The sequence below is a fragment of the Monomorium pharaonis genome, chromosome 11 (genome assembly GCF_013373865.1).
Source record: "Monomorium pharaonis isolate MP-MQ-018 chromosome 11, ASM1337386v2, whole genome shotgun sequence".
Lineage (NCBI taxonomy): Eukaryota > Metazoa > Arthropoda > Insecta > Hymenoptera > Formicidae > Monomorium > Monomorium pharaonis.
In genome coordinates this window covers 4,202,307-4,221,599 of record NC_050477.1, presented here as the reverse complement: position 1 = coordinate 4,221,599, position 19,293 = coordinate 4,202,307, and the positions used below count along the sequence as shown (strand labels likewise).

The window sequence follows — 19,293 nt, the reverse complement described above, 5'->3', positions numbered from 1 at the left end:
GGGTGATTTCCGCGAAGATGCCTTTGCACGTCAGCGTCACCGACGTATCGATCCCACTGTAAATTTCCAGTTAGTAGCAACCCTCCACCAGTCTGCGTGCGCACCCCACTCGTGTTCACCCCAAAGGAGAGAGAGAGAATAAGTCTCAGTCTACACATTACAGAGTCAGGAGAAGTGCTTTGGCAGCCAGAGAAGAAGACCGTTGACCGTTGGCATTTTTGATCCTCGAGTTCAAATTTGTCACAGGCCCGTCTTCGAAAAAAATTAAATCAAGAGGCACCGAGGCCCTCCTCATCGAGGAGCTTACGGTACAGCCAAAGGGAAAGAAAGATACAAGAGTTATATGATCATAACAGCGCCCCTACGACAGGTAGACATCACGTCCAGGTTGAAATAGATACCGTTCGCCTGTCAGTGGAGAAGCAGGCGAGAGGGTGAACATCAGACGGTGACAGACAAAGAGAGAGCGCGAAAAGAGCTCGAGGAGCCGTCGGACGAGACCAGAGAGACCAACTTCGAATAAACCACGTCGCGACCAACCAAGCAACACAATCCAATGCATTACGGTCCCCCCGGTTCCGCCGAGGAAGCCGCCGAGGAAACATGTCGCTACCACGGGAATGGAGCTTCCAGGACGCGTGTCGGGCGTCGCCGAGCCTGTTGGCCGACGCCGTCGAGGTCGGCGTCCCAACGGCAGCGTCCCAGGAGATGTCGGCCGCAATCATCGGCAGCAGTCTCATCGACGAGAACATGAATGATCAGCCGGCGACGCAGCTGGGCTCACTGTTCTCCATACACTCGGCGCCGGTGTTCGACCTGAACGGCAGCGTCTCCGCCGGGGCGCCGTCGCCAAAGCGGCCGGCGTCCCTGGCGGTGCAGGCGACAGCTACGTCGACGCCAAACGTGCCGCCGCACCTGCAGAGTCCCGAGGGCACCGTCGTCGAGGACGAGGACAACGACAACCTGCTGACGATATCCAGCCTCACTGCCCGGCCGCTCATCGCCAAATCCAGAGAGCTCAGGTCGGTGTCGGAGGGTGAATATTGTCGGGGTTATATTAACCAGGTATCGGGAAGCCGATTGTGTACTTGCTTGCGCTCCAGTCAATCAGTCCACACAGTTTCATCTTCCTTTATAGTTCATCGCGCCGCTGTTTATTCGCAATACTCAGCTGAGCAGTTTTGCATGCGAGACGTTTTGTCGTTTCCGTTCCAATGATTCTCTAGCGATTTCTCAGGAAACGAAAAACGGTGTAGTTGAAAGAGAACGCAGTAGGCCTCATAGATGTGTAAAAATCCTATATTCCTTAAGAATTATAAAGAGGTAAACGGTCGAAAAACATTTAGCTTTAGTTCGCGCACGTTCCATGTTTGTATGCTAATATCCATTTCTTTCTCTTGATGCGATTCTTCTTCTCATCTCACGTGCAAAATTTTTTTTACAGATTGTTTTTGTTTTACGAACGAGAACTGTTATTTAATTCATATATCTTCTTTCTTGTCCTGGTTTCTAAATATATCAAAAGGTTCCAAATAATCAAATAAAACATTTTTTTAATATAAGACTGAAAGAGATCGTCTCGTCAAATTTCAATGATACCTGTTGGCTTACGTAGTCGCAGATAGTTTCGCATTTCCTTCTTTTCAATTTGTCACGGCGATTATTCGCGCGAATAACAAATTTCGATGGTAATATAGATCCGTCAGGTATGCAGCCCCAAAAAGGAGAAAATCCCGGCAGAAGAGCGAAAGCAGAAAACCCCGGAACACCACATACGTCCCGTTGGACGGCGGTTACGGCTGGGTGGTGGTGTTTGGCGCTTTCTTCGTGCAGTTCTGGGTGGCCGGGCTGGTCAAGTCCTACGGCGTGCTCTACGTCGAGGTCATGGAGACCTTCAAGGAGTCATCCGCCTCGGTCGCGTCCTGGATACCAGCGCTTCTGACGTGCCTATGTCTAGCACTTGGTGAGTTTATCGTCTTCTTCATCGTTCAAGCTCTTAATTCCGCACGACCTCCGTTTCCTCAAAGAGACGGAATGAAGGTCTTGCCGATGCCTATAAGTATCCGTTATCGGCTGACCTAGCTCTCGTAGCTGATGTAGCATTCAATTGCGCGCTAAATCGATACTTGGTTTCCGCAGCTCCGGTGACCAGTATGCTCTGCCAGAAGTACAGCTGTCGTACGGTGGTTTTTGTGGGTGGACTTTTCTGCGCCCTAGGACTTACAACTAGTTACTTTGCCACGCGATTGATACACCTCTTTTTTACATTTGGAGTGCTGACAGGTTTGCATTTGAATTTCAATTCTTTTTAACTCACTCCCCCATCGGTCCAGACCTCATCTCGCGTTTTAATCACCCCGTCGAGCAGTCCCGATGTCGTATGAGGATTGAAGAGAGTGTTCTCTTACAGGTATCGGCGGTGGATTGTCGACGACACCTGGTATAATCCTAGTGTCGCAATACTTCGACAAACATCGCGCCCTGGCGAACGGTATCTGTGTGTCCGGCACTGCCGCGGGTAGTTTCGTATTCCCGCTTCTAATCGAATTTCTGGTGAGGGACTTCGGCTTTCACGGCACAATATTACTACTAGGCGGTTGCATGCTGCACGTGTGTGTCAGCGCGACCCTCTATCGACCATTGGATGAAAATTATGCCCCTGAGGAAGAGGCCTCGGCGGAAAAGATCGAGAAGGAAATGAAAGAGCAGGTGCAATCGAGTTTTTAACAAATATATATCTTATCTGTTTATTAATATATTAATATTAATATTACATTTGATTAATTATTAATATTCATTATTATGTACATGCAGATTATAATATATTTATAATGTATACAATTGTATTTTTTTCCTTATAAGAAATTGTAAAAGTTATCATTTTTCTGTTCGTGTAAATAAATACACTCAGCCCCTACAATAATGACTAATCGATATCGGCTGTAAGAAATCAATGACACTTTATAATTCATCGGCTACCTTTTCCACAGGATCAGGACAAGTCGAAGCAACAAAAGTTGGAACTATTGTTCGCCAACGATCCGACTGCCCGACATAACGTGCTGAACGAGCTGTTCCACCAGAACAGCGGCGTAGTGGCGGTCGAGCTGACCGACAGCGACGAGGAGAAGGACGTGATGGGCGAAGGTCTCCGCATGAAGCCCATCTCCAAGATCCGTAGCTCCAGTATCCTGCACAGCGTGGAGGATCTGTCGACGGACTCGACGTGCGTATACAAGGCCGTGAACAGATCGTCGCTCAGGTCGTTGAAGATGCCCGTGACGACGATGGGTCTGCCGGAACAACAGCAGCAGCAACAGCAGCAGCAACCGCCGTCGTCGCCGCCGAACAGGCTTCCGTCCCTGTCGCTGACAGCCTCGACGGACTCCAAGAAGATCACGTTCATGCAGAAACTGACGTTCTACCTCGACCTGTCGCTGCTGAAGAATCCGCAGTTCATCATGATGTGCTTCTCCGTCAGCCTGATGTCCACCGGCAGTCCTTACATGCTGTACTACCTGCCGGCGTACGTCCACGCCGCCGGCTACACGAAATCGGAGGCCGGTTATCTGGTGGCCATCTCCGCCGCCCTTGACCTATTCGGCAGGCTCGGTCTCGGCTGGCTCTCGGATCTCAAGCTGTTCGACCGGCGAAAAGGGTACATCGGCAGGTGAGCGATTTTCACGCTCAGTGCTCAATCTCCACGAGATTTCTGTTTAAGAAAAACCGATTAAAAGGGGAAAAAAATAGAGAAAATAAAAAATATTCATAGAAAAATAATTAAATTACATACAATTGATATTGTTAATTTATCCAATTAAATATAATGCTCCACACGAAACTCGTTGTTTCTCTTCCTGATAAATAAATTATAAAAACCGAGTGCGGGAGGATTATTCATAGAACTTAACGCTTCTATTCACTCGCAATGCTCCGAGATTACAAACCGTAACGCGTTCAGGAGATATTTTGGGATTCCAAGAGATATTCCGGGATATGCCATCATAGTCAGACATCTGTCTGAATATTTAATGAATGGAACAATTATGTATTCTATTCGCTTTAAATATCTAAGGCGAATTCTCTCCGGCGCGACAAAATGACAGAATATCTATTGAATAATTGAGCATGTTTTCTTTTTTATCGTGTGCAGCGTGGTGGGTGCTGGCGTGGCAGTCCTGGCGATCCCAATGGCTCACTCCTTCTACGTGCTGGCGTGTTCCGTCGGCATGTACGGGCTGTGCCTAGGCTGTTGGTTCCTTCTAGTTCCCGTCCTGCTCGCCGATCAATACGGCACCGACAAAATATCGTCCACCTACGGTCTCGTGAGGATGTTCCAGAGCTTCGGGGCGATCTCCATTCCGCCTCTCGCAGGTATACGCGCCGATTCTCCTGGAACTGTACGTCGTAATCATCCCTCAAAGGCAGCGGGTGCCCTTTAATTCATTCCGCGCCGAGAGCGCAAATGACCTTTTTCTCTTTCTTTCTTCCCTTTAATTTGAATTGATCAACCATTCTGTGTACGTGATGACCGTGGAAAGATATACGCGTAACTTTCACTTAGGAGATGACAGGGAAAATGTTGAGCCCGTATCACGCTGTATATTGCGTTAATTATCCATATAATTACGTCTAAGGATGCGGAGATAAAAATATAAAGGCTACACGTGCCACGTACACATGTATGTGTGTGTAAGCACCACCGTCTTGCTAGAGTCGCTCTTTGTTTGCTGCTTTTTTTTTTCTTCATAAGTAAGTAACGACCGATGTGTGAATAACGCAGGATAAATATTGATGTTTTTAATCGTCGAGCGGAATATCACATCTAATAATAATTTTTTATGAATTTTATACATTTTTTTATCTCGCTTTTAAGTCGCGTGCTGATAATTACTTTTTTAAAATTTATTTTACGAGTATTGTATTTGAAGATTATCGCTTACATTTTTTCAAATTGTTCCTTTAGATTTCCTATTTTATCCAGGATTTTGCTTAAATTATATTACATGTAATTTTTATTTACGAAAAAATTGATCGCACAAATTAATTAAAATATCTACATTCCATCATTTGTAAGCTACACATTAATATATATTCTAGTTATCTTATAAATACTGTTTATATCGTACTATTCGTGTAACAAATTGATAATATAATTCCAGGTTATCTCCGCGATGTTACTGGAAGCTACACTGTGTGTTTTCTGTGTATGGGTACGTGTATGGTCATAGGGGGTTTACCTATGCTTTTGGTTTTCAATGAGAACCAAACGAACTCAACAAAGCTGCCCGTGAACGCCGAGAATAATAATCGTCAGGGGGACACTACCGTAAAAGGGTAAATTATTTTGAAAAAAATGTGATCGTTGATTATAAAGTGATTTAATGTGTAATAGGAAAAAATAAATAAATAAATCGTAACAGTTGTCACAAAAGAGCATGATTGAACACTTATTGAACATTTCCATTGACTCCTACCACGTTTTATATCACGATGGAACAACTTTACCAAGTCATCAGATAAATTTTATCATATAAATATAGATTAGTAATTGACATTTACGCACTTCATTTATCTACCTTATCATTCTTATATTATTTTTCAACTTCTCTTTGCACATCTTCAATGCTTCGAACATATTTTATTGAGTATTCTCTTTCAAATAAATTTAAACAGCATTCAGTGAGAATTAAATTATATATGCTCTTCACAAATGTGTAAATCAGGGTGTTGATGAGTCATCCTAACGTATCTTACAAATATTAAATAATTGAATTAAATAATCAGTCTTCAAGAAGTGTCCTATCTTTATTATTTACATTTTATATATTGTTATATACAAAAGCTCTTATTAATTCAATGTTCTTAATATGGGAACATCGTTTATATATACCTATAAATGAAAGGGTGACACTATTACATAGAAAAGTAAATTGATATTTTGAATGAGTATGCATGACATTTAAAAAACGATTATAAATAATCTATAATGTAGTTTTTTACAATATATATAAATTTTTAAATCTAAGTATTTACACTTTGAGTTGTGACTTTTACGTATTTCTTGTTTTAATCTTCAAAGATACATAAATATATATATATATATATATATATATATATAATTGCTGTGAATAATCTCGGGAGAGTTTATTTGTTAAAGTGTAAAGTCTGCATTTGCATTTAAAGTGCTATATATGGCAGTCCGATTATAAGTCTGAAAATATTATCCGATATTATGACCTCTCCTCCTGTCAGAATCCTAAGAATAATTTTGAGATAATTAGATAATTATATTTTTAGCGCTACGAATAGTACGCCGTAATCTAAAATTGGAAATTTACATGTTCCATATGCAGAAGCTTCGAAATAACATCACAACTCTCAATCACAATGAAAAAATAATCCATATATAAGAGTGCTATGTAAAGTTACATATACAATACGGAGACTTTCATGGCAGTTAATTGTGTAGAGACTAAAGAGTCGATGTAAATTTCAACACGGTAACTTCAATTTTCGATACCATAAAGGATCGATGCATCATACTGTACAACTGTTTCATTTACACTTCACATTCAATCACATTCAGTCACATCCGACTAATGGTCACTGAGATCATCAAAAAAGAGATACGTATATCTATATTTACTGCAGATTTCACGTAGGCTTCCAAGCCACCACTCTCATTTTGTTGTTTAGTTCTTGCAATATGAGGGAACAGGTGAGCTGCTTCTCTGGAGATAGTCCATTGATCCCATCCATTTCGTCGTCATCATCACCCATACCATTGTTACTACCAGTTTTGCCTTTTGCCTTTCCTTTCCGTTTTTTCTTCTTATTCAATTGTCGACAATCAATATCATTTGCATTATCTGTGGTCCGTCTAATCTGAAAAAATAATTTCATATAAACATTATCTTGAACATTTTCTCAAAAGTTATTGTACAATATTATTGTGTATATTAAAATTATTATATTTAAAATATAAAATTATATAATACTAATATTTTGTATATGGAGGCAATAACAAACTGAAACTAAAATTGAAATCTAAAAATATATATTTATTGTTATTAATATTAAAAAGCAACATTCTACTTTACCTTGGCACTTTTTTTCATCTGTTTGTCATATTCCAAAGCATCATAATAATTTGGTTTCTCACGTTTAATGCGATTCGTCCTTCTCGTCTTCATCACTCCACTGTCAGGACTAGGTGGACTTTTGATAGAGTTACGTCGTGCATTAAAAAAAGAATGTCCACAGGGACATGCTTTGCAGGCAACAGGAACCTTATTACAACAAAAAGTGATCAAATTTATTAATAGCGATACTTTTGGACTTTACATTCAATTTACATATAATTAATTTAATACATCAGCAAAGATAAACAAAAAATATTCCAAATTAGAAAATTTATAAAGACTTAAAAATTATATATTATAAATAAAAATATATATACAAAAAATTAACATATCATAAACAAATATAGAATAATTTGAGAACTGCTCTTTCAATTCAATTAAATAAATTAAATTTATAGCAAGTATTTGCCTACACAATTTTTTTTTCACGTTTTATCCAATATTTTACATGTCTTTTCAATATTATATTATATTATTTAAAAAATTAATAAAAAATAAACATTACAGAAATTCCATAAATGGTAAAAATAAAAGCTAATTCGCTACACGACAAACGTGGAACATCACGTCACATGAATAAGACGTAACTTCATAAATATATGAAAGACATATTGTTCATATATATATAAATATATATATATGTGTGTGTGTGTGTATAAATAATTATTTTAAAATGTATAAATTAGAATACACGATAGGAATATGCATATAAATACCTGCTGCTCGCATTTCGGGCAACCCTTACTAATCGTTTTAGTCTTAGCCATGTCCCAAGCCGAGCTGTTCCAACGATACAGAGATTATTTCCGATTAGGAAATGTAAACATGACAATCGTAACAAAGAAACAAGCAATTATGGCTTTTTGATGCGCGCACTCAGCGCCACTTCAATCAACAGCAATCATAAACTCCGTAGATAATTCAACGGTCATAAATTTTTGATTTCGATAATCGTAGCGCGCGGTCGATAATTCTCGATGGTCCGTAAAGCAGCAAACATGCTTATCGACAATTCGTTTTTCACAAAATGCACAAATTGAATTCATCAAATTGACAAAATGTAAAAAGAACAAACATATTACCTCAAAGTATGATATTGCTGATTGTGTCTAGGTATATTGCTCAATCTTAATACTTTTACCCCGGTGAAAATTTTTTTCGGAATTATTTTTCATATAATTTTAAGATCGAATTTTGTATAACTGTAACTTTTTAAAAATCTCTTACATTTTTATACAAATTGAAACTCTTCAGGAATGTTAGGAAATTCAACATTTTCTCTAATAATTTTTCATATATGTGAATTCTGAAATGTCTTAAAGCTTTAATTTCTAAGATTTCTCCTTCTGTAAAATTTCTGATGAGATCTCATAAAATCTGAAAAAGCTTGAAGTACTTTTTAGACGTTATAAGATTAAGAAATCTTGGAATAATTCAGAATTTACGTGTATGAAAAATTCTAAATCGAGGGACGTGGACTTTGTCCGTATCTCCGAAAAAGGTTCCAATTCGTATGAAAAATTTTCACTGGGGCAAGCGTTCAAGAAAAGAACTGGGACCTATCTCGGCCCGTCGGTGAACCGTGGACGCGGCCTCGGTTTAGAACCTAGTGGGGGTTTCACGGCTGCTCTCGTAACCGGTGAACGTACGCCTGGTATTTCTCGTAGACATAATAAAACAACGGGAGACCCGCGCGTTCTCGTTCTCTGCGCATGTGCCGTTAGACCGCGGACAGGCGGGCGGAGTAGGAGGATCGAGGGGGAGATATCTCGGAATAGAGGATAGGAGGAAGCCGAGGAAGTGGGAAGTGCTCTCGTCTCTCGTGCGCGGAGTAGCCTGGCCTGATGCCTCGACTTTGGATGGTGTGACCCCGGGGGAAAGACGGAGGGAGGACGTGTACTGTGTCTGTCTGCGCGCGCGCGCGAGCGAGCGTCAACCACGTCGGCGATCTCGTTTTCTCGAGGGCGACCCCCGTCGACCCCGAAGAGACGCGTCGACGTTGAGTCGCGACGCGGCCGGTGATGCGCGGCGACGGCGGTGGCAAATCTCGATTGTTTACGTCTCCTCTCCGAGTGCGTGCGCTCTCTCTCTCTCTCTCTCTCGCGCGCGCGACTGACCGCCATATAGGGAACCACCTTGTGCTCCTTCCGCATACGCGTGTTCTTCGTCCCGCGACGAACTGATCCCCCGAAGGATTCTATCGATCCCGGATCGCTCGTCGCGAATTGCACTCCGCGCATCTCGCGGTTCGCCGTTCGACCTCGGAGGGAGGGTGGTGTTCGGTGGACAATCTGGAAGGATACAGGAGCAGGAGGAGGATCGAGGAGAGTGCACAGTGCACCGCCGCTGTTGCCGACGAAACGCGGGAGATTTCACGGGGAATCTTGTGGATGACACGCTTCTCCCACGATTGAGATGCAACGTCCGAGGGACTGTCCTACGAGTACTTAATTCGAATTACCGAAGGAACGAGGTACGGTGACTCACTCCTCCAATCGTTCTAATCCGACCGCGATCTGGGACTTGGGATCTCCGCGAGGCTCAACGCTTGGACGTCGCGAACTTTTCGAACGTATGCTACTGCAGTTTAATCGGAAATTCCAAAGGAAGGGAACGTACGACTAAAAGGAAACGGAAGGAACTTGAATGCGGGCGCGCGGAGGCGGGACGATCTGTCGCGGTTCCGATTTTCGCGGATGATCCGCGCCCGCGAGGCGCACCGAAGATGTGACGCGTCGGCGAAACGTTTGTTGAAAGAGAAAAAGAAATTGGAAGGAAAAAAGAAAAAAAAATGGTACGTGCGGCGATCGCGGTTCTCGCCGCCCTGATCTCCGTCAGCGTGTCCGCCTACGAGCATACCGCCGCGGATCAGTGCGACTGGTCCGGAAGGTTTGTATTTTTCCGTGACACGATCTCCTTCTCTTTCTCTCTGCGTTTCACGAACTTTCACAAAAGTCAGTGCCGTAACAAGCACGCAACCACGGTGGCTCCGGCCAGAGATGAATCCACAGTTTTGCCGTGCGTTTCAAAATTACGTGGTCTACATGGATTATTTACGCATGTTTATATGAATCTTTTCAGACAGGAAATATAAATTATTATAAATAGGATAACGTAATACAAAAAAAATAATAAAGTCATAAGATTAATAATACATATCTGACTTTTGGTAGATAAAATAAAAATATGTAATATTAAAAATTGAAAACAATATGTAATTTTTACTGCTTGTAGATTATCTATGATCCATGGATTATTTTTTAGATGACACATAAAATATATTCAATTTTTTGTCGCTATTCTTTTTTAAATATATTTTTTATTTTTTTAAATATTAATATTCTTTTAATTTGTTTTTTCTTTTTAATATTTAATATTATTATTTTTATCAATAACGTAACATAAGATATAATTCATTGTTTAGTGTAATTTTAATTAATTATTAGGTTTTTTTTTTGCAATTTTTAATTAAACATACAGCATAACACTAATTAGAATTATTCTTTCTTTTCTCCATAAAATTTAAAATTTTAAATATCACTTTCTCTTTCTCTCCCTCTCGCTATGATACATTTACATTATTTATAAAAACAGATGTGTTAATTGAGAAATGTATATCCCTTGCATTATAGTGGTGGAGGAGAGGGTGGCGGTGTTCGACCAGTGTATCTGCGCTGCACCCGGGGAACGGTGCTATGGCGTTATCCTCGCGATGCTTTGCGAGTGGTCCTCTCCTTCCCAGATTCGTTCCCGCAGCACAATCTCGGCTACCTGGGCTTCCGTGCTTGCGTCAAGATTTCTGGACCTGTGAGGGTCTTCCTAGAAGCGAGCGGCAAGCTGAGGCAACTCTACTCCCCATCCGATGGCAAACACGAGCACTCGCACCGATGTTTCCGCTCGCAGAAGCGGACCACCGCGCTCTATATGGAAGCGGAGGACGACTATTCCTTCAGAAATGCTAAGGTTAAGCTGCAGTATGACCTGGAACCGAACTCGGTAAAGGGGGGTACTCTGCGTGTGCCAGACGAGGAGGAGGAATGCCGGCCCTGTTCCATGGAGGAGCTCGCGAAGGCCTATTGTCAGAGCGACCTAGTTGCTAAGGGCACTGTCACTGCCGTCGAGCAGAATCCCGAGATGGATACTGCCGAACTGATACTTAGGGTCACGAAGATTCTGCGCTACGTAGCCCAGGAGGCCGAGGTAAAACTATAAGGCATGAGAGAAATATAAAAGAACAGGCTTATTGAATGAAGAGCTCTAACGATATTTTTATTTTTTTATTTTATCTTTTATATATAATTTTTTTATTATATTTATTTTATATGTATATATGTATATATATATAATCAGTAGACCAAATTGTTACATTAAAATCATATTTAAAAATAATAAAACACTTTAATGGATTAAAATATGTAAACTGCAAAGACTTTTTAAATTATATCGTTATTATAATGATATGTATGTCTTTAATTTTTATATCTTATCGAATTTAATGTATGTAATGTAAGTCTATAATTACAAAATATGTTTGCTAACAGGGTAATGAAATTGACATAACGACGTCTTCCAAGAAGAGTGTACGCGTGCGAGTACCAATGGTGTGCGACGCGCGCCATGGTCTCGGCGAATTTGTGATAATGGCCAAACGACGTCTTGGAGATCTCACCCTGGTGTGCGCGCCCAGACTGGAGACGTGGATGCAGATTGTACGTGAAATGGATAACGCGCCCTGCGTCCTCCACAGTTAGCTAATAACAATGTAATGAGGTGATCTTTGAAAAGTGAAGAAATGTATACACGATGCGCAATAGATACGAGTACAGTTTCGTGGTGCAAAATTGGGAATCAACGCAATTGTGCTGATAGAGTAATACTGTCATAAAAAACTGCCAATCCAGCCGTTTGTATGAGGATACCTTGTATATAGGTAATTTTTCACATACATACCACGTACTGTCAGATTGTCGATCTCCGAACTGTGATATTATTTGTTGTATTAAGAAGAACGTGGAGGGTGCGCGCGAAGAGATAAAAAGCACATTTGCCTTAATACTTGTTCTATAGAAGAAAAACGTTATAAGTTTTGCGCAGTGGCGATATCGTAACCAATAAGATTCTACTGAGTAAAAATATAAAATATCCCAGACATCGCTCACTTTGAAAAAATTTATTTTGGTAATTCTCATTTCCTCTTTTTTTTTTTCAAAACTTAAAATCCTTCAATCATCGCTCGTACCGTAATTTTACATTATCCTGTTTTTCGTTTTGTCAAGATTTAATTTTAAAAGTTTTCCTATCTTTAATCTCTTTATTGTTTTTCTTTCGTGCGTTAAATTTTCAATACTTTCAATTTTTTCTGTAATATAAATTCTTCGTTTTAAAATCTATTGCCAAGAGAAAGTGAGCAATGATTAGGATACTATGTGAGTTTTATTGAGCGGGTACATCGACTTACTGCAGAGTTAAGCAATATTTTGTTTATATTGATTATAATTATAACAATTCTGTATAGATTTAATAAATAAAAGTATTTTATTTCAATATCAAATAACTGTTTTTATTGATATAACAAAATATATGTGCGACAAGAATAAAGAAGATATTTGAAAATCATAAATCTCTGTCCATACTATGTACTTTTAATATATAAAATGTGTACATGATAAAAATAGTTTATAACAAATCTGCATTGATTAACAACGGTATCATAATTTATATGATTGAGTGTTAATAAATTTACACGATAACTTTAAAATATATTGATTCTTTCAATTCTTATTTAAAACAGAATTTCTAGGAGAGGAAGAGGTAGAAACAGATGGTAATGTACAATAATTTCTTTCTGCAAAAACTTTTAATATACCTCTGATTTAATTCTGGAACCATGTGAGATCGTCAATATAGTAAAAGTCTTAAATAAAACATCATTTGAAAAGTCTTTACAAAATATATTTACTTTATTTATATTACATTTAAACACATTAAAATTGGCTTTTATAATTTGTTTTACGTTTTGTTATATATGAAGAGGTTTTCGTGTATTTTTAAAAATAATTATAGTCTCCACCGTAACAAGATCTGTGGCTCCAGAATTTAATCTATATACATATAATATCTCCCTGAGACACGCAAATACACGAACATTTATGTATGTATATGTGTATATATATATATATATATATATATATATATATATATATATTTGTATAGTATCAAACAAAATAACGTAGCTCACAGATCAAGCTGGCTAGTAGGTATACCGTATATTCGATTATATATTAATGAACATTTTGCTTTCTTTTTGCTAGAATCGTTGAATGAATAGAGTAATTCACTTAGCCGATCAATCAAAGACAGAGGAGAGTGAATCTTTCGGCTATATTCGTTGAAAAGCCATTGACTACAAGTTCCTCGGTTTATAACGGACTACAGAAAAATAAAATTGATTTATAAATGTAAACAAAATGACTGGCCTAGCACGATTTTATGTTATCAAGTCAACATACACGAAATTAATACTTTAGCGATCGCGTTTAAAATTTACGCGATTATCGTTCTACTATTTACGATAAACGTAATTAACATTACGCTATATTACATTACGCCTTTTCTCACACGTTTTGTCAATTGTAACTATAATTTTATTACTCACAAATCACCAGATTATGATAAATTTAATTGTAAAGGCGTGAAAATTGCTTTATGAGTTTTTTCTCATTTTACACATGCATTCATATTTTTTATAATGTTCTCTTTTATTTGATCAAATTTACAAATTATCACAGCCACACAAAAAAAAGTGGTCTGGCTTGTATACCAGACCCATGTATTCCTATGAATTTTGGCCTGCTGAATCCAAATCTGATGTCAGAATTGGTAGATTGGTTCGCTGTTTCGAGGAAATCTCAAAAAAAGCTTGAAAATCCACAAAACGAACACTTTCGCTGATGTTTTTTTGAGGTTTCCTCGAAACAGCGAACCAATCTACCAATTCTGACATCAGATTTGGATTCAGCAAGCCAAAATCCATAGGAATACATGGATCTGATATACAGGCCAGACCACTTTTTTGTGTGGCTGTGTTATTTAATTTTAACTTATTCAATTATTTTACAAATTTAACAATTTAGTTTTTTTAGCTGCCTACATTAAATGACTAATTCAGTGATCACATGCATATTATTTTCTTCTTTCCTCTATTTATAGCGCATCATCAATTTCACTCAATTAAAAAAATGTTTACATACATAACTAAATTGAATTATATAACAATAGTGTATAATTAAATAAAATAAAGAGCAAGGTTTGCACTTAACATTAATTAAATATTTCTCTGTACATTTCTTTCGCTCGTTTTTACATACTCTATTAAAAATAATGCTCACTCATAACAAACTTCGTCTCCTACCTTCTTTTTTGAATTTTATATAAAGTATATAATATAACATATATGATAATATATCACAATAATTCCATCCGCTCTCTGGTATATATTACACATGATGATTGGTTCTTTGTGATAAACAATGTAATATAATGATAATATTAAAAAATTGTGTAAAAACAGCTAAAGCTATATTGTTATCTGAAAGTCTTTTCGCAGGTTTCTATATATCTATGAATTTTGATAAATGTAGTACTATATTACAGAAAAATATACCATATCTTAACACGTGATAGTGTTAAATGCAGTGTTGTTTAGAAGTATACAGAACAAAAAGGATGTAAAAGCTGATTGAAGACTGTTTTGGCCGGCGCAAAATTCAATTTTTACATTGCAGTAAAGGGATAATTTGGACAGAGTGGCAGAACCAGATCATCCATATTTGGTAAAACGACTAGCTTCTCGAATTCCCTGACCAACTTATTTTCAATCCAGTTGCTCACGTATACAATGTTGACAGTCCTCTCGCCGAGAGTTGGTTGCACAGTGAGGGCGATTTTCGGCACCGATTTGAAACCGTACCAGAGCCGATCGGAGGGGGGCGGAGGGATGTTTACCAAAAGACAACCCTCGATGCCAGATACGCTAACCATAAAACGAATCTCCGTGTTGGAAACACCCTCCATCGCTCTTCGTATGTAAGACAACTCCGTGGCCTGTGGGATAAAAGATAGATTCGTTTATAATTAGCGCGAGCTCTTGTAACTTGTTTTTGCAGTTATTAATAGTAACAGATAAGCAGCTCAGCTAAACATAATCAAGACGTGTCGCTTACGTGTCGGAAATACTTATTGGCTGTCAACTTATCGACCATGCTAAGAAACTTCTTGCCAGAAGACTGTACCGGTCTGTAATATGCAAAGCTTTATCAATTCTATATCGTTCATAAAATATATTAAATATAACTATATAATCTAAAGACAGAAGCTAAAAGTAATATTGATACAAATTATAATTTAAATTTACTCACGTGGTCTCTTTAGATGCAACGTTCAACGTGACGTTTCCTATATCTTCGTCTTCGGTGGATGTCTCTGGGCTATCTTCTACATCGCTATCGAATATCGGTGATCTGGTAGGAACAGACTTGTCGTCGATATCACCAGGAACGCTGCTCGCGCGTGTCAGCTTCATTAGATTCAGCTTTGTCTCTACCGTCATTGTCACGCTACCTTTATAGGTGATGTTCAAGTCAAACCACAGGCCCCGCTCATCGAGGGTCGGCTTAGCAATTTTATGAATCATCGGAGCGTCCTGTCCGATCGCCATTTCTGTCACGAGTAGGCTCTCCATAAAGTACGGAAGCTTTATGTTAGAGAGTTTACGTTGTATTTTGTCTTGAATAAGATTAATCATCTCTGGACAGCTATGCATATCGAACACCAGTCGTCCTAAGAGACAGTTTATCCAAAGGATGTCGTTCTCTCTTGGAGAACCCTCAGGGTCTACCTGAAAGGAGTATTGCTCAATTAAAATTATATAAGAATTTAAAGTTAATTCGACCGTCACATACTTACGTTCAGGTACTTGTTCATAAAGGTACTGTAAGTGACTTCGGAAGATGCCTCGGGTGACTTTGTCTCTGCCATATCCGGTTGTGCAGAGACCGCATTTGCGTTGGATACAGAATCATTTACGGAACAAATGGAATGTCGTTTTTTCGAAAGAGATGCCGCTGATATCAATCTACGAAACCTGAAAGACACTTCACATTAAAATATGCTAAAGAAAGTAAGGTTTTAAATTCCAAATTACACTTCAAAAATAGGCAAATTTAGCTAACTTTTAAAAGTTTAATCAAATTTTTTATTATTTAAATTAATTTAAGAAACATTTTAAAAGAGACGTTACCAGTCTTCCTTCTCTCGGTCGGCGCGCGCGAATACATAGAGTTTGCACTTAGTAACTTCGTCGTTGTCGTGACAGTCCTCATAAATACTCCTAATAGACTTAGACTGCGAGAAATCATCGTCGTCCTCATCCTCGTCGAGCTTAAACTCGTCCTCTTCGTTATCCTTAAAATATTCCAGTCTGGAATCCTCATCCTCACTTTTCGTTTCTTCGCCCAGAGTTTTGTCCTCGATTTCCTGACTGGTTTCTTCGGTCTGAATAATCTTTCTTTCATCCTCCAAGGACTCCTTTCCGAGATCCGTCCAATCATTCAGACTCGTACTATCTACCAACGCACCTTGATCCATCGTGATGCAAATTGGATATTTCTTGCTCCATCTCCTGCACATAAGAATATGTTTATTTAATATGTATGCTTACAAAAATATGAAATATCTAATTATGCACGAGGTCATACCTTCTCCGAGTGAGTCCTTCCGGCAATAATTCCACTTTTGCACCAGCAAGATTGTACATGCGTTTCCTGGCGAATTTGTACTTCCGTTTTGGCTCGTCCCACACCGCTCTCTTCGGCACTCTCATTCTAGTTTCCATAACACGCAGCACTCCGCCTTCCAGGCTGAAGAAAACTGACTTCGTACGCGCCACGTGATAATTGTGAGGATCGTAAGAATACGGCAGCTCATTCAGCCATCCCTCGTACCTCTCCTGGACCGCGTGCTCTTCTGCTGCCGGTATTTCCAGCACCGGAACTCGCATCACATGTGAGGGTTTCTTGTCTAACGGCGTCGCTAAAATCTCCTGGAATTTCTGCATAAGCTTGTACACCATCATCGTGGCGAAGACCCCTAGAGTAAAGCCCACCAGATGAGCGGGCAACGGAATGAGAAACCAAAAAGCAAGCACGAGAATCAGCAACGCGGCCATTTGCTTCGTCAGCTGTTGAAAGACGTGATCCTTCATGTGGGAGAACAACGCGCTGAGTTTTACTTCTCTCGTCGTCTCGTGTCTGTCTGACTGGCGACCACGATGACGCGCGCCGGAGCCGTTGTTTCCCCCGTCCTCCTGCGACTCGAGAGGCAGCAGCTCGGGAATGAGCTCGGAAAACTCGGCGGCCTCCACACCGCTCTCAACGCTGTCGTCCTGGGAGTTTTTCGTTTTCAGGCCAGTTCTCACCTGTGAGAAGCCCACGGCGAATCTTCCGGCGTTGCCACTCTTGTTGCCGCGAGAGAATTCCCTCTCCTGCCTGTCGTTAACGTTCTCGTCAGTCGGCGTGACGTCACCCAGGTCCTCCGAGTCGCTGACGCTAACTGAATTGTCCTTGTTTCGCCTTCTCCGCTTCTTCTTCCTCCGGTCGCTCTTCATCTCAGAGAGCTTCTCCTCGAACGTCTTCGTGATCTTACCCTTGATCTCGGACAGCACTTTCCATGGATCCGAGGATGGTGGAGTACCCTCGGACGCGTCGTCGACGACGGAACGTCTCTCCGCTCCATCATTCTCTAATCCCTGACCATTCTCACTGCTCTTGGAGGGGCTTGACGGTATGTGCCTGTCAGACTCCGGAGTGAGACGCCTGTCATCGTCGTCGGAGCTCGGATAGAGCTCCTCCAGCTCATCGTCATTGGCTCGGTAGTGGATCACCGGCACCGACGTGGTGATCGGTTTGCCTGTGGCAGAAAAAGATGCGAGAGATTCAATGGAGCGCAAAACAAAGGATTCAGATCACTCCATGCATTTTTGGTACTTATGTGTATGTGTTTTGACGTTATTAGTACACAAGGATCGAAAACATATAAGTGCGCGCATCTTTCCAACCTACCTTTTATCATCCCGAGAGTGATCTTTCCCGGGCTATATTTGTTGCTCATCATGTCACGCGGCCCGAGCTACAGCGATCGTATCGCGTATCAGGAACTCGTCGACAACGACATTCGGGCGTCGATGTTCCTCCTCCTCCCGAGGAGACGGCAGAAGAACCTTGGGACGTTCTATTCGCGAGATAATCGTCTTCGAAGTAGCGGTGTCATGCTAAATGATTAAGCCGTACGTCACGGTGCATCGGCCATTGTTGCTCTTACGGTTGCGATTAAGAACAATAGTAATAATAACAATATTAATAATAATAAAATTAACGATCGGGCTCTTCGACACCCAACTGACTAAATACATCTGTCAAGCACTGGTCACACAGCCATACTGCGTAGGCATCCACCGAATACGTTTGATAAAAGTACTCCGACACTCCTGAGCAGGTCATATGAAACCAAATGTTGCAACGCTCGCAGAGAATTCCCTCGTCATTTTCATTCAATTCTTCGTGACAGATCCCGCAGGGGTAAAGATTTGGCATTTCTCGAGGCGTCTCGCTAGCGCTTCGCGCTGTGAGCTCCTTCGAAGCCAATACGCAGGCACGCAGCGGCTGATGGGGCCAAGCTACGGCTGGTTCAACCGTTCAACCAATTACGATGACAAAAATGTTAAACTTGCTGTGTGGGTCAGCGATGGTGTATAGTACACAAGCCGCTTTTCCCGCGCATGCACGACGAATCACAGTAGAGTATATCTAATATTGGGGAAAGGGGATGATGGAAATCTCTCTAATATTAAACAATAGAAAATTCGAATCAGACTCGGAAGAAAAATTCGAATAAAATATGTCAAGGAGCTATAAGAAGCAGGCAAGTGTAAATTAGGGTTGGGTATAGTTAGAAAAGTTAAGAATTAAGTTAAAAGTGAAATTATAAAGTCTAGAGGTTAATAATTTTTAACTTAATTGATTTCAAATAAATTAATTTTTAACTAGAATTAGTTTTTTAAAATACATAAACTTTAGCTTATTTCTTAATTTCT

At 40.0% G+C, this 19,293-nt stretch overlaps 4 protein-coding genes across 5 annotated transcripts; 2 read left to right on the top strand and 2 right to left on the bottom strand.

Annotated features, from left to right (window-relative positions):
* The first annotated feature begins 125 nt into the window (after positions 1–125).
* LOC105832306 (monocarboxylate transporter 12) lies at positions 126–5,436 on the top strand. Its single transcript, XM_012673125.3, has 7 exons — positions 126–1,022; positions 1,698–1,963; positions 2,140–2,283; positions 2,411–2,709; positions 2,991–3,670; positions 4,154–4,374; positions 5,163–5,436. The coding sequence occupies exons 1-7, from the start codon at positions 604–606 to the stop codon at positions 5,339–5,341; spliced, it is 2,208 nt and encodes a 735-aa protein (XP_012528579.1). The 5' UTR covers positions 126–603; the 3' UTR covers positions 5,342–5,436.
* On the bottom strand, positions 3,695–8,369 carry LOC105838465 (UPF0547 protein C16orf87). Of its 2 annotated transcripts, none has more exons than XM_036294006.1 (4): positions 7,862–8,218; positions 7,104–7,292; positions 6,650–6,888; positions 3,695–3,712 (listed from the first exon to the last, which is right to left on the bottom strand). In XM_036294006.1, the coding sequence occupies exons 1-3, from the start codon at positions 7,910–7,912 to the stop codon at positions 6,658–6,660; spliced, it is 471 nt and encodes a 156-aa protein (XP_036149899.1). In that variant the 5' UTR covers positions 7,913–8,218; the 3' UTR covers positions 3,695–3,712; positions 6,650–6,657. The 2 variants fall into 2 exon arrangements, with proteins under 2 accessions (XP_036149899.1, XP_012539494.1); XM_012684040.3 differs by lacking the exon at positions 3,695–3,712 and adding an exon at positions 8,228–8,369 and having other exon boundaries at positions 5,790–6,888; positions 7,862–7,925.
* A 1,533-nt stretch (positions 8,370–9,902) lies between these two features.
* On the top strand, positions 9,903–12,696 carry LOC105838464 (meteorin-like protein). The gene is made up of 3 exons (XM_012684039.3): positions 9,903–10,034; positions 10,778–11,345; positions 11,687–12,696. The coding sequence occupies exons 1-3, from the start codon at positions 9,937–9,939 to the stop codon at positions 11,894–11,896; spliced, it is 876 nt and encodes a 291-aa protein (XP_012539493.1). The 5' UTR covers positions 9,903–9,936; the 3' UTR covers positions 11,897–12,696.
* A 287-nt stretch (positions 12,697–12,983) lies between these two features.
* On the bottom strand, positions 12,984–18,907 carry LOC105838462 (testis-expressed protein 2). The gene is made up of 7 exons (XM_028194674.2): positions 18,263–18,907; positions 16,901–18,110; positions 16,444–16,824; positions 16,110–16,287; positions 15,563–16,041; positions 15,368–15,440; positions 12,984–15,248 (listed from the first exon to the last, which is right to left on the bottom strand). Exons 1-7 carry the CDS (start codon positions 18,312–18,314, stop codon positions 14,919–14,921), a joined length of 2,703 nt encoding a protein of 900 aa, XP_028050475.1. The 5' UTR covers positions 18,315–18,907; the 3' UTR covers positions 12,984–14,918.
* Between the last annotated feature and the right edge of the window lie 386 nt (positions 18,908–19,293).